The 15,940-nt window shown below is 38.9% G+C and overlaps 1 protein-coding gene across 1 annotated transcript in view; it reads right to left on the reverse strand.

Annotated features, from left to right (window-relative positions):
• The window catches only part of ttc9b (tetratricopeptide repeat domain 9B), a 55,465-nt gene extending 41,440 nt beyond the window's left edge, over window positions 1–14,025 (reverse strand). Inside the window, exon 1 of the mRNA XM_056478793.1 lies at window positions 13,252–14,025. Within this exon, the coding sequence (XP_056334768.1) occupies window positions 13,252–13,696 (445 nt within the window). The 5' untranslated portion in view covers window positions 13,697–14,025. The remainder of the gene's footprint in view (window positions 1–13,251) is intronic.
• Window positions 14,026–15,940: the final 1,915 nt, after the last annotated feature.

The raw sequence follows: 15,940 nt of genomic DNA on the forward strand, positions 1-15,940 counted from the left end.
TATGTGCATATCCAAAATGTGCAAAAATGGGTGGCTGGAAACATAGTTACTGACATTTCATTATATTTGTTTTTATATTGAGATTTTAAAAATATTGCAAAGCTTATTGTGAAGTGTTTTTTTCCTGCACAAAAGTGTTCTTGGACCATTGTTTGATGACAGTTGAACCACGTTAGTCATGTTAGGAATGTTTTAACAATTTTGTTTTGGGTGCTTTTTCTTGACTTTAAATGTCTTCATTCAACTATTACTGTCTATGGAGGATAAGAGAGCTCCAGGATTTCATCTAAAATATCACCATTTTTTGTTCTACAGGCGAGCCAAGGTCTCTGGGGTTTTGCCTGACAATGGGGTGAGTAATTAACAGAATTGTCATTTTTGGTTAAACTAACCCTTTAATGCAAGCCAGAAGAAAAAAAATTTAATATCAGCCAAGTAACTCTGGTTAACAGAAAGGGCTCTTTTCCTTCCCACTCTGAACCAACTTCATTTACTGCAGTGACAGCAGTTCTTCCAAGTACCTTGCAAGTATTGTTGGCTATTCCTCTGCTGCACCTTCTGATGGTGAAAAATGACCCAAAACAGCAGCAATAGAATGCACAGGGGCTTGAACGGCACGTTCAGCTTCCACAGACCCAGAAAAGGTAAACAGACATGCATTCTCTGTGTTTTTCCACAAACACACACATTTACACACATTTGCCAAAGCTCCTCTCTTCCAGTACTTTATGATCTTTCTCATTTTCTGCTCCATCCCCCAGGCCAATGGCAGAGCACTATAACACAATACAGTGTACTGTACAGTAAGTAAAGCCTGTGCCCAGAGAAACCCTATGGCGATGACATGCCATCTGCGGACCTGGCACCAGCTGCCTCTGCCGACCAACCACCGCCATAATTAACACAGACACCTCACCCCATCCCATTTCATGTACTCTTCACCTTGCATTCATCCCTAATGCACATCAGAAAGACTTCCAGACAGAGAGATCTGGCAGATCAAAAGAGCCTGTTTAATATTTCTTTCCTTTTTAAGCATGTGGCTCTTGAGACAGCGATAAGACCGTTGCTTTGAGTTGATGAATGTAATGCAACCCCTATCTGGTCTCTCCAGAGTCAGCCAGGCAGAGAAAGAGAGAGAGAGAGAGAGAGAGAAAGAGAGAGAGAGAGAGAAGTGCAGAGAGAAAGCCTTGATTTCAGTTTAAAATGGACTCTTTTGATTGAAGATCAGAGTTAAGAAGTTAAGACGTCTGTTGTAACGAGAAAATTAAAAAAAAACTTTTACTTTATAGCGATTTGGCAATTGTAAAAAAAGACGGTTATCTCATTTTTTTCTCATTTAAAACAACTTTAATTAAAAACGGTATCTTTAAAATTACATTTAAAAAGTGTACTTAGATTTTTTTTTACATAATTACTTTTTTAGGGGTTTTTCACCTTTATTTGGAAAGGACAGTAGAGGTTGCAGACAGGAAAGTACTAGGCACAGAGAGAGGGAAACGGTCAGCAAAGGACCTTGAGCCAGGAATCGAACTCACGTCACTGTGAGCACCATGGTGCTATATGTCAGCGCACTTAACCACAAGGCTACTGGCACCGACATTTAATTATTTATTTAGTTTTTGTACATTTAAGATATATTGTTTGTTTATTTTATAATATTTGCATGGCTAGCAAAGTGCTATGAAGGTAAACCTCACTCTCTGACCTCAAAAGGTGCTCTAGTGACACACTAGAGGCCATGGTCTTTAGCCTCCTTGTTAGAGCAACCGACTCCCATGCAAAAGGTCGCCGATTAGATCCCAGCTCAGGCTGGTTCGGGTGCAGTAGGACCAGGGGGTTATACATGCTGGCTCGTCTGGGATGGGAGTGAGGTTTAGAGGGTGAGTGTAACAGAGCCAAGCTAGCGAAGTGCTGTGCAGGTAAACCTTACTCCTCTGACCTCAAAATATGCTCTAGCGACAGACGCTAGAGGCCATGGTCTTTAGCGTCCTTGTAAGAGCAACCGACTTCCATGCAAAGAGTCGCTGACTGGATCCCAGCTCAGACTGGGTTGAATGCAGTAGGACTGGTGGGTTACACATGGGGGCCCGTCCGGGATGGGAGTGAGGTATAGAGGGTGAGTGTAACAGAGCCCAGCTAGCGAAGTGCTATGCAGGTAAACCTCACTCCTCTGACCTCAAAATGTGCTCTAGTGACAGACACTAGAAGCCATGGTCTTTTTCATACAACTGATTTTTACTTTCCAGTTAAACTTACATAATTCAAAGAAGAATATTTATTAAACTGAAATAAACATGTCGACACAAGCTTAATAAAAGCATAACAGCTGTGTCTGTGAGTTACAATAATAAAAAAAAAGCTCATCAAAAGGGATCCATTCTTTTTGCACTGGCATCATTAACTGAGCCATCTCTGATAATACAGGCTGAAATGTTCTAAATTACAGTGTTGATTTTATGCCGCAGTGACTTCACAGGCTCAGTTTCAGCACTTATATCTGGTGCTGCTTCTAAATGAACGCTGGTTTGACAGAATGCAATATAAATCATTACACATTAAACAAACACACACTATTCCTGCCACACACACACACCTCTGAATACTGTTTGGCTGTGATGCTGCAAATTTTATACTGTATGACATGGTATAGAGAGCAACTCAGTGTATTAAGGCATGTAGACATGGTCAAGACAATCTGCTGCAGTACAAACTGAGCATCAGAAAAAGGAAGAAAGGTGATTTAAGTGACTTTGAACGTGGGTTAGAGAATGGTCTAAAAAAGAGCAAATATCCAGTGAGTGGCAGTTCTGTGGGTGCAAACACCTTGTTGATGCCAGAGGTCAGAGGAGAATGGCCAGACTAGTTCAAGCTGATAGAAAGGCAACAGTAACTCAAATAACCACTTGCTACAACCGAGGTATGCAGAAGAGCATCTCTGAACACACAACACGTCCAACCTTGAGGCAGATGGGCTACAGCAGCAGAAGACCACACCGGGTGCCACTCCTGTCAGCTAATAACAAGAAACTGAGGCTACAATTCGCACAGGCTAACCAAAATTGAACCATAGAAAATTGGACAAACATTGCCTGGTCTGATGAGTCTTGATTTCTGCTGTGACATTCGGATGGTAGGGTCAGAATTTGGCGTCAACAACATGAAAGCATGGATCCATCCTGCCTTTTATAAACAGTTCAAGCTGCTGCTGGTGGTGTAATTGTGTGGGGGATATTTTCTTGACACACTTTGGGCCCATTAGTACCAGTTGAGCATCGTGTCAATGCCACAGCCTACCTGAGTATTGTTGCTGACCATGTCCATCTCTTTATGACCACAGAGTACCCATCTTCTGATGGCTACTTCCAGCAAGATAACACGCCATGTCATAAAGCACGAATCATCTCAGACTGGTTTCTTAAACATGACAATGAGTTTACTGCACTCAAATGGCCTCCACAGTCACCAGAACTCAATCCAATAGAGCACCTTTGGGATGTGGTGGAACGGGAGATTGGCATCATGGATGTGAAGCAGAATAATCTGCACCAACTGTGTGATGCTATCATGTCAATATGGAGCAAAATCTCTGAGGAATATTTCCAGTACCTTGTTGAATGACACGAAGGATTAAGGCAGTTCTGAAGGCAAATAGGGGTCCAACCTTCTGCTAAGGTGTACCTAATAAAGTGGCCGGTGTGTGTATAAGTTCATATTTCCATTTCATATATATATATATATATATATATATATATATATATATATATATATATATATATATATTTATATGTATTGCAAAAATAGCTTTTACGTAATTTTTTACAACTATTGTACATTAAAAATATCTACATAGTTGAAAATATTATTAATTCAATTATTACATATTTGTAATTCCAGTGGTTGCAAAAAAACATATATAGTGGCCATTTTTGCAATACTTTGAATTTTATAGTGCAAATATGACATATATTTCATACTGTTTAAGTGAAATCCAAAATATAGACTTGTATGTAATGTGCATATTGCCATATACCAGATTTCTATGTAGGCCAAAAAAGTTTCGTTCAAAAGCAGGCATAACCCACTTAGAAATGCACTTCAGTCCTCTTGGGAAACACGGCTTAGACATGGCGGTTTGAATAAAGATAGCTAATAATCCATTCATCTTCTTGCTGTTCAGACAGATTTAGGCAAACGTACTTGGCACATGTACTTCTTAATTTTTGTTTTTATCATTTAAACACTGCTCTCCGCCAAGAATTCTTGCGAGTTAGCTTCCTCTCTCTCACATCTCTTTGCTCAGCCGTTTCAGCTTTTGACATCTTCCTCTTCCCAGTTTAGTTTCAGACATAGCATATTGTATGGTCTCTTGGTCCTGTCAAGACTGACTTATAACACCTTGCTGAGCCAAGACTGGTTGTGTTTGTTAGAGTCGAGTCAGCAAGCTTTGTAAAAGAGGGCTGCAGAAGTTGCTGTGGCTGGCTGAAGTTGAACAATACAGATGGAAGGCCTGGTCTTTCACAACAAACACGCACGCACACAACAGCATCATTCAGATTTGCAGATCACACAGTAGGCTATTCTGTTGGCTCGCTCGCTCTCCATCACCCTTTACTTGGCAACACACACAAGCCTAGGACAAAAGCTGAGGCCAGCGACAGCACACAAGCAATGGGCGACTCGTCACGTGACTGAGAGAAACAAAACAGCAGGAGGCTTTTGCATTTAAGTCAACATGAAAATCAAGTTGTGAACATGTTTGCTTGGGTATTGTTTGGTGAAATGGCTCATTGACCAATTAATAAATGATCAAAGTAGTCAAAATGTAGGGTGGTTTATTTGTCCATCAAGCATTGGCTAGATCACTGCCGTGTGCTATTAGTGGATCTCATAATAGCTGCTCCTTCCTTTGTAAACATTTTGAAACAAAGAATGCTGAGAGGAATCTAACTAATCTATGTACACGTTATAATTGCTGGTTTGTTTATAGATACAACATCAATCACTGGGTTTAAATTGGTTTCAAAATTGAACTTAAACATTTGAACACAGTGGTTGGGGTTTGTTTCCATTTTTAGCAACCCCACAGTTTTTTTTACAGTTTGGATAAGTAACAAGTTTTTGATAATGAAGATGCATTGGTCTTCACTGGCTGAACAGTATCTGCTTTCGTGAACTGCCTGAATTCATAATATTCACAAAACTTCTGCAGAGGTTGTGATGGAGATTGGGGTTGATCAACTAGTTCTTCCAATCGTTTATTATAAAAGCCTTAACGCAGTGATATATTTGTTCCCCTTCTATCCTCTTCTTCTTCAAAAAAAGGAAAGAGGAAATATTATCTCTGTTGAATTGATCCAGAACAGAGACTGGCAGTATGTCAAAAGTATGGAGACACACACACACACACCAAACAGCAGCATGGGAAAAATGTGTGGCTTGTGTCAGGCATTGAAACCAACATACAGTAGGCTACAGCAGTAGTTCTCAACCATCCACCAGAATCTTTCCACACTCTGTCATAAATTTGCTCTGTGCTGCAAGATGAAATTGATTAATCTATCAGATGCCATTCTAGATTTTTAAAATATAATCTTGATTTACATATATGTGAATAGCTCAGATGCATGCAAATGAAAATAACCAACTATTTGCCATAAAAGTGAAATTACTGAATCAAGACAGGAGCATGAAAAAAATGCTCATTTTAGAAGTAAATTTCAGGTGGCACTTAGAGGTTTTTGCAGCTGAACTCTTCATATGTATATAGGGGTTCAGATGCAAAAACTTTCAAGTGCTGTATGAAATTTTCTCAGCCTCCTGTATGTAGGTTCATAATTTCACCTTTAAGGCGCTCAATAAAAACTTTTTTTTAAATCCCCTTTAAAGTGAAATAACCATACCTGCCAACATTAGTTTCTGAAATTCCTGGAACACTGGGGAAGTGAGGTGGGGTGTGTCGAATAAAACAGTAGGGAACCGGGTTAGTAACTGTACTGTGGTGTTAGTAACTGTACTATGGAATGGATTTTGGGCAGCCGCTGCGATCGGATACTATACCAAAGTTAGCGACCCGGGGGTGTTACAGACTGTACTAAAATGCTGAGGAACAGGGGCGGGGTGAAATTACAGGATTTTTCCTGGAGAAATAATAAAATGGAAGGGTGGCAGGAAATGGGTCTGAAATATGGGAGACTCCTGGGAAAAATGGGAGTGATGGCAGATATGGAAATAACTGAATATATAAAAAAAATGCTCATTTTACAAGAAAACTACAGATGGCACTTAAAGGTTTTTGCATCTGAACTCTTCATATATTTAGAGAAAAATAATCAAAAAAATAGTTTGAAGCTCTTTGAAAGACTTCTAAAACCTTCAAAATTAAATGATGTCACTTTAATAAACACTGCAAAAAAGCAGAAAACGAAAAACTGTTGAGAAAATGAAAATGAGCTATTCAAATTAGCATAGCAATTTTAAGACTATAGGGGAATTACCAACCTACGTCACAGATGACGTCACACAGGTTCAACCATACATACCGGTTGCAAATAAAGACAATAGCTAACATGTTGTGTTGTGCGGTAGGATGCCAAAATCGAATAGAAATAGAAAACAGTTAGTTAGTGGCCAACAGCTATCAGAAGAGCTAAATGGAGTGAGGACCTAATTAAAAATGCTTGACCCTGCAGTTCTCATTTCATATCAGGTTAGTTCCCGCTATGCTGAATCATACGCATTACTCATTTTTGATTGCAGCAATGATTTCAGCAAAAACAGTTAAATATGGTGAATAAACTGCGGACACTGAATGCTTAGAATGAAATGTAAAAATGTAAGTTCACATACCCTGCCGTACAGGTGCAGTTCCCTGACAGAATCCAGTTGTTTTGCTTGTGGATGATTACCCAGGCCGTGTTCTTTCCTTGTCTTTGGCTAGGCAGAACCACGGTTTTTAACGCTACAAAGTTTTGAATCTGGTAATCATGGAACATTATTTCTTGCACATGACCACACAGAACAAAATTGTAGGCATCTAAAGACTTGTAGGCCTTTAACTTCTCTCTTGTAAAATCACTCGGAGTTTCAATGAGATAGTTGTATATTTCGGGTTAGATGCTTGGCCATTTTATCCAATATCCATTGGGAGGGTGCTATCGCACCTGTCAGACGAACGCCGCTCACTTAAACAGTAATTTTGCCAAATAACTGTGCTCATCACTGGGTGACAAGCTGTTATGATACGCTGAAAGCATTCTGTAAATAATATGTTATCAATATAACTTATCTCTAATACAACATCAAACTCTGTACTGCATCGGATGTCATTCCCTCGCTGTAAATGCTATAGCGCTCCTGTTTTTTTCTGCAACCTCGATGTAAATGCATCCTGAATGTTTACAAACCTGTAATTTGCCTGTACCTGATGTTTAATTTACTGGAAAGTACAAAAGCTGACAAAAACTTGACGCAATAAAAGAAACTCCCTATATATCTTTACTTTTATATTATATAGATGGTGACAGTTTGTAAACTGTTTGAATTCATAATATTCATAAACCTTCTGCAGGGATTGTGAAATGTGTATCTACTGGACGCTTTTGGGAGTCCATGGAGAGAATTTTTGATTGTAAGTAAATAAATCATAGATAGGAGCACAGGGAATCTACGCATGCAGAAATCTGCAGATTTCCACACATTTTCAGCCCATCATTGAGTGTATTTATCTACTTGTGTAAATGGGTGTAAAATTATCTTTATTCAGTTTTTAAATTAATTTCACTAATATTATTTACTAATATGAAAGTGTTCATTTGATTTATTTACAACACAGTTTGTACAGTAATATTTTCAGTCTTTTAGTAGATTTATTATATAAGAGACTTGCTTTGTTTACCAAATAAGTGGATCTAATTGGATTTTCATTGGAAACATTAAATAAAGGTTTAAAAAGTATTAATATTTATTTCATATATTACGTTTTTAGTTAAAATACTCCCAAAATAATTCTGCATAAATCCACAGATTCTTTTACAAAATTCTCAGCAGAAATAGAAAAAATGTCCGCAGATTCTGTCTGGTCTTACTCATAGGTCACATGACAGCAACAACAGACAATAACCCCGACTGCCATTCATATTATATAGAAAATAAGTTTTGACCAGACACAAAGTAATCTACTAACTAAATGTAGTGCTTGCCATACAAGTTTGCAGTTCAGACACATATCGTCTGTCTACATCCTTCATGCACCTCCACCTTCAGGAGCCCTAAATATCCCACAGACCTACAAAATTAATATTTATATAAGCATTTATATAAGTTCTGTCTACATATTTCCAGCTCACTTTCATCCTAACTGCAGGAGGGCAAACAAAAGAAGGTGACTGTGGGAGGGAATTCACACAAATGGAAATTTTTCAGCGGCGCTCGCACCAGTGAAATGTACCATTCTCTTCTTCACGCCTTAATGCTTCTTCCCCCAGAGGACCTGACGTATTCGCCACATTTGTGACATTCAAGCCTAACCTCAAATCGACCACCACGGAGACCACCAGAGACATCAAGGCATAAACAACAGGCATCAAACTCTTCCAGATTAAGCAGATGTGCATGAGTATTAACCAGTATTCTCTCAATGAGAAACAGTTAGCATCTGTGATCTTTTTTTATGTTATCCGCTGATTATTGACAGCAAATAAGGCTATATTTAGATGAAATGACCTTTTGGGAAATAATATGCATAGGCATGTCAGTTAAAGGGATTGTGTTTATTATTTAACTAGAAAAGTTCGTAGACAAGCTTTATGGTGGCTTGAGAAAGCCTAGTCTGAAAGTCTAAAGTCGTTTAAATAATTGAAGTAGTTTTTAAAAAGTTTGAAACAGTCAGCATAGATAGATAAGTACAATTTGTGTTGGCATGTTTCTAATATAGATTGGCATGTTTCTTGCTAGGGGCAGCTTGGTGGCGCATAGGGTAGCATAATTGCCTCACAGCAAAAAGGTTGCTGGTTCGAGCCTCGGCTGGGTCAGTTGGCATTTCTGTGTGGAGTTTGCATGTTCTCCCCGTGTTCACGTGAGTTTCCTCCGGGTGCTCCGGTTTCCCCCACAAAGACATGCGCTATAGGTAAATTGGGTAAGCTAAATTGACTGTAGTGTATGTGTGTGAATCAGTGTGTATAGATGTTTCCTAGAGATGGGTTGCGGCTGGAAGGGCATCCGCTAAACATATGCTGGATAAGTTGGCGGTTCATTCCGCTGTGGCGACCCCTGATTAATAAAGGGAAGAAGGCGAAAAGAAAATGAATGTTTCGTGCTAGGGGGTTCTGAGGGGTTGCTAAGGGATTGCTAGGTTGTTCTGACTGGTTGCTAAGGCGTTGCTAGAGTGTTGCTACTCAGTTGTTTGGTTGTTCTGAGTGGCTGCTAAGGCGTTGCCAAGGTGTTGCTAGGGTGTTCTGAGTGGTTGCGAAGGTGTTGCTAGGCGGTTGCTAATGTGTTCTGAGCGGTTGCTAGGGTGTATTAGGTGGTTACTAAGATTTTCCTAGGCAAATGCTAAGGTGTTATGGATGGTTGCTATGTGGTTGCTAAGGTGTTGCTAGGTGGTTGCTAAGATGATCTAGGTCGTTGCTAAGGTATTGCTAGTGTGTTCTGAGTGGTTGCTAGGCGGTTGCTATGGCATTGCTAGGTGGTTGCTAGGGTGTTGTTGGTGGTTGCGAAGGCATTGCTAAGTGGTTGCTAAGGTGTTGCTAGATGGTTGCTAAGGTGTTGCTAGGCTGTTCTGATTGGTTGCTAAGCGGTTGCTATGGCGTTGCTAGGTGGTTGCTAGGGTGTTCTGGGTGGTTGCTAAGGCATTTCTAAGTAGTAGCTAAGGTGTTGCTAGGCAGTTGCTAGGGTGTTTTAAGTGTTTGCTAAGGTACTGCTAGGCAGTGTTCTATGTCATTGCTAAGGTGTTGCTAGAGGGTTCTGAGTGGTTGCTAGGTGGTTGCTAAGGTGTTGCTAGGCGATTGTCAGGGTGCTCTGAGTAGTTGCTATGCAGTTGCTAACATAAATTTGCATGGTTCTAGTATGAATTAGCATGTTGCTAGCATAATTTAGCATAAATTAGCATGTTGTTAGCATGGTTCCACTATGAATTAGCAGGTTGCTAGCATGTGTCTACTATAAACTAGCATGTTGTTAGCATGAATTTAGTTTGAATTAGCATGTTTTTAGCATGAATTGGTATGTTTTCAGTATGTCCAATGTAAAGTCAATGGCAGTTTTTTTATAATGGAAGTCTATGGGACAGTTGCTAGGATGTCATAAGTGGTTGCTAGGGTGTGGCTAGTAAGTTAAAGGTCAGCAGTGACTGGCAGATTGGTAGTCTGAGTTAAATGAGCCCAACCTTATATCTGTACGACAGTTTGGTGCAGAGTTATGAGGTTACAAAGTTTCGTCCAATGTTAAGTCAATGGGACTTTTCCGAATTTTGTGGGTTTTTGAAAAACCGTGAGTCGGATCAGTTGGAAAAGATATAGCAACCCGAGTCAGACCAGTTTGGAAGTTTAAGGTAAGTTTGGTGGTTGTAGTATGAACGGTCTAGGAGGAGATCCATTTTTAAAATAGTCTAAGAAGAAGAAGACAGAAGAAAGAGAAGAAGTTTATGTAGTATAACAGTATGTTGCTTTCTCAAGCCATCATAATTAAAAAAAAGGACAATTTTTTATACAAAAAATATAAACTTACAGGATTCTGGTCTCATCATATGCAGTTAGAGATGTTAGAAGTGTTAGCAGTACACTGGAAATTAAGCTAATTTTTAATTATTACATGAACAGTGTCCTGTATTTAGGGATTTATTTGTGTTTTCAGTTTATTTACGCTTCCAATTGCATTATGGGACCTTGATCTCGGGTCTAACAGCTTTTGTTGAAATTGTCAAATGTTGAAAATTTTACTAACTTAAAATTTTTAATACCTTGAAAAAATATATTGTGTAACAATTATATATAAATAAATCATTACAGAAAGTATATGTGCTGTTTAAACGGAAACGTGATTGTCAAATTTAAATATAACCACATTCAAAATGTAAAGTTAAAGGAATGTCTGACAAAAAGGTTGTTTAATAAAGACTTCCGTTTACTGAGGGCTTATTTGTGCATAATCACTTATCACCATTTTTGCAAGTTTAATATTGCCATTTACGCACTTTAAGCTAAAAGATGACTTCATATGTCCATGTTCTTTTCCTTCTCTGAGCGTGCAAACAGAACCGAACATTCTATTTCGCACTTAAAAAAACTTTAATAAATAAATGAATCAGTCAAATGGAATTATTAATAAAAACAACAATAAATCAAGCATGTCTTATAGAGCAAAAGTAAATTTACATGATTTTACTTTGACAAGGAATGAGTGCAGACTTCTGGAAAAGGGAGAGGCATATGACACAATCATTTTATCTTGATTGTTGTTTTTTTCATAATTGTCGTGGAGGACAAAATCAAAACAAATTTTTTATTCATTGCACATCCCTGGTTACTATTATGGTGGACTTGTAGCTAACTTGACTTCAAGTGACTTACACTTTTCTTTGAAATGTAGCTCCTTATGTCCATGTCTCGCGCAGTAAGCCTGACTGGAAAATTTCCACAATGCATTATTTTATTTTGGAGGTGATTAATGGTGGGGACATTTTAATAATCTGTGGATATTGGTGGGGACACGTCCCCTCCGTCCATTCTATTTTAACACCCTTGCAAATATCTCGTCCTTTGTATTGTTTATATAGTTTTTTCCATGGGTGGCATGGTGGTGCAGTGGTTAGTACCGTCGCTTCACAGCAAGAAGGTTGCTGGTTCGAGCCCCAGCTGGGCCAGTTGGCGTTTCTGTGTGGAGTTTGCATGTTCTCCCCGTGTTTGCGTGGGATGCTACGGTTTCGCCCACAGTACAATGACATGCACTATAGGTGAAATGAATGAACTAAATTGGCTGTAGCGTATTAGTGTGTATGGGTGTTTCCCTGTAATGGGTTGCGGCAGGAAGGACATCTGCTGTGTAAAACATATACTGGATAAGTTGGCGGTTCATTCTGCTGTAGCGACCCCAGAATAATAAAGGGACTAAGCCGAAAAGAAAATAAATGAATGAATGTAATTGGCCATAGTGTATGAGTGTGTATGTGTGTGTGTGTGAATGAGAGTGTATGGATGTTTCCAAGTAATGAGTTGTGGATGGAAGGGTATCCACTGTGTAAAACATATGCTGGATAAGTTGGCGGTTCATTCCGCTGTGGCGACCCCTGATGAATAAGGGACTAAGCTGAAGGAAAATGAATGAATGACTATAAATCTGCATGTGTACTCCACATACTCCTTTGAAGGCGTCACAAGCAAAACAATTCTATTTAATAAGGAAAATACTAAATCAGTTTTTATTATTGTTTTTAAGTGACCTTTGACTACAAAAAGTCATTTATTATTTACAAATCATGCTTTTGTTTTTGTATTTGGAAGATGCTGAAATTTCCTACTGCTTACAATTAGACTGACTTGTTTAAAAACGCAGGCGCTAGCAAGTTTGCTAACCTTAAACATCTGTTGTATTTAATGACCAAATTTCTCCGTCCACCAAACAAAACTAAGCATGTTAATATAGCTTATAGGTGATAATGTCAGATATGCGTAATTTAGGTTGTAAGTTACAAAGCAGTAGCTAACATCTCTTCAAGCATTAACAACTCACCTTATTTTTGTTCACCGCTGTAAACAACTGAAGGAAAAAACAAAACAAAACAACTCAAGGAGATTCCCGACGGACCACGTGAATATATCTTCCGGGTTTGCTACAAACTAAATCCATTGTCAACTGTTCTGAAATCCAATCTTAAAGAAACGCTAGCCTCCTTTTACCTAACATAACCTCTTTAAAATTCAAGTAACAGTGAAGAAAGCTTACGAGCAAGCTGCAAATCAAGATGGTAGTCATCCTGCTGCATTTAACCTTGTGGCTCTTAAATAATCGCAACGTGACATTAAATGAACTTGGATTAATATGACACTGGCTGCTCGGGAACAATGAAGGCCAAGGCAAGCTGCTCAAGCAAAACGATTGATGGTCTTCAATGTTGTCTAAGTAAAAAAGCAAACGTATATTGCAGTGTAATTAGCCTTTATATTTATTAAAGCCTTTTCTCAGCCACTTTATCGCCTCCAAGTGGCCTCACACAGGCTCGGTGGAGAACAATGGCAGGAGCGGTTGTTTTCTCACCTGTCAGGCTGTCGTAGCACTCGATCTCGGTGCTCTCCACCGCTCTCCGCTGCTCCTCCGTCAGCTTGGCCGCCGGTTGATTCAGGAGATTCACCTCGGATCCTGTGGTCCCGTCGACGACGTGGATCCCTTTCAGCTGCAGCAGCGCCCTGTGATACTTCCCAATCGCTTCCCGGAATTTCTTCTCCTTGTAGCATCGGTGACCCTCCAGTTTGAAGTCAATCGCCTTCTGTATTTTCGCCTCCATGTCCATCTCCGCGCCGCCGACGCGATACCCTCCGCCGTCCCCACCCGCCGCAGCTGCCAGACTCCGGCCCCCGGCCTCCGGATAGCTCTTCAGGCTCTTGATCGAGTGCTGCTTTGCCTCCATCTCGCTCAGGAAGCCATGCTGCTCCGACACGGGTGCCTGTGTTCTCTTGCAGGGCTGGAGCAGCGTGCTGTGCATAAAGGATGCGAGCCCAAAAACACAAACGCGAGCGGGGAGGATCTTCCAGGAGGGATGCGACTACAACACCAAAGCCTTCCAGGTGTAAAAACACGACAAAGGATGCAAACAAATAAGCTATCGCGGGTGTTTGCCGTCGAGCAGCGTGTTGCGCCTTTGCACGGAGGTGATGTTGGAGCGGGAGGACTCTTCTCTTGCCGCCGGCGAAAGCAGCTTCAGCACCACAGACAGCGCCAGCGAGCACGAGCGTAAGGCATTATGGGAAGGAATTAATCGTGAGATGATGCTGCTACTGGTGGATCACGATTGCATTAAAGGGGAGCGGTAAATCTCCACACGTCGTGAAGCCAGAAATAAATAATAAAATCAAACAGTGCGAAGGCTGCCGTCTTTACGTCATTGTGATTAAAATGCACACCGCTGCAACACTGTGGAATCCCGTTTGGGAAATCCGGCTTAGTGTTGTGGAAGATGAGATCATTATTAACAGGTTGATGAGTTAACGTGTTAAATGCCTTACCAGGAGGACCAGCTGCTAGCCTCAGCTAAGAGAAGGAGGACAAAAAGACGTGCTAAAATGCTTCATGATGCATGAAAAATGTGTCCTTAAATTGCCTTCTAGACTAAAAAAAAAAAAGCAGAAAGTCTCCCTGTGAGCTTGATTAATTTGCCTGGCAAAAACTGAAGGCTGAAAAGCTCATTTAATAGCTCTCATCTAAAGGCTGAGTGGGCAGGTTTGTTATAAAGGTCATGAATGAAACGACATTGATGGTATCCAAAAAATGTTCTTTATAATAACATAAAATACAAATAAACGTTTTTGCTGTGGTTGAAAACAGAGGTGGGTAGTAACAAATTACATTTACTTCATTAAATTTACTTGAGTGAAATTGTTGGGTAACGTGTTCTTTTAATTAACTAAATTATTAAAGAAAAATTATTACTCTTACTTCGCTACATTACACTTCGCATATATATATATATATATATATATATATATATATATATATATATATATATATATATATATATATATATATATATATATATATATATATACATATTTATGTATATGTACATATATATTTATACACACTTGAGTAAAGTCTCTGGTTGAGACTAAAGTTTGAAGCTTTAGAGATATAATACCAATCCACATCTAAAAGCTGACTGGGCAGTTTTGCTATGAAGGTCCTTAATGAAACAGTATTGAGAAGGGCTGGGCCGATAAATAATATTATATCAAATCGCAATAAAATTTATGAGGATAACAATGATAAGCTCTAGACATGTTACTCTATATTGTTATAAGAGTCAATCACACAGCAGAAATGTGCAACAATGGGAATATTCACCTTATTCTTCATGTACAAGCGAGCGCATCCGTTTGAATCTTTTTGGCTTTTGGCAAACTGATATTTTCTTGTAATATTCTGCTTTGTCTGCATAGTCATGAACACACTTGTTTGTAGACCAAGTGGTGCGACCGTTTTCTGTGGTTTATTATTCCTAGTCATTTCTCCCAAAATTCTCAAAAATTGGCCAATGACAATAGGTTACGCTATTTTATCAACCCGCTCATTTTTTGTGGCTTCAGCATGTCGGGATACTTTTTTAAATCTGGAAGAATTAACAACTGATATCGAAATGTATATCGTTAACGTTCAATTTGGAAAAGAATTAATCGAGATTGTATTTTTGTCATATCACTAGGCCCACACGGAATCTGCATGTGCAGATTTCCGCAGATTTCTAGCCTATCATTAAGTCTACTTACTGTGTTAATGTGTATATTTATATTTATGCAATTTTAAAATTTTCACTAATATTATTGTGATATAATAATAGTCATATTAAAATGTTCATATGATTTATTTACAATACTTTAGATTGTAAAGTAATATTTTCTGTCTTTTAGTAGCTATATTATGAGAGATCAGCTTTGTCTACCAAATAAGTGGATCCAATTGGACTTACATTGTTAACATCAAATAAAAGTAAAAAATGTATTCTTTTAAAGTATTATTTTTTTATTTCATACATTAATATTGTAGTTACGATACTTCTAAAATCATCTCGCTTAAATCTACAGATTTTTGTTTTATAAACTACTAAACAGAAATAGCAAAAACTGTCCGCAGATTCTGTCTGGCCCTACATATCGCCCAGCTCTAACTGAGAAGTGTATAAAAAATACTGTTTAAGACATAATAATATGAATAAATCTGATCTGTGTAGTTATCC

The sequence above is a fragment of the Danio aesculapii genome, chromosome 18 (genome assembly GCF_903798145.1).
Source record: "Danio aesculapii chromosome 18, fDanAes4.1, whole genome shotgun sequence".
NCBI classification, from domain to species: domain Eukaryota; kingdom Metazoa; phylum Chordata; class Actinopteri; order Cypriniformes; family Danionidae; genus Danio; species Danio aesculapii.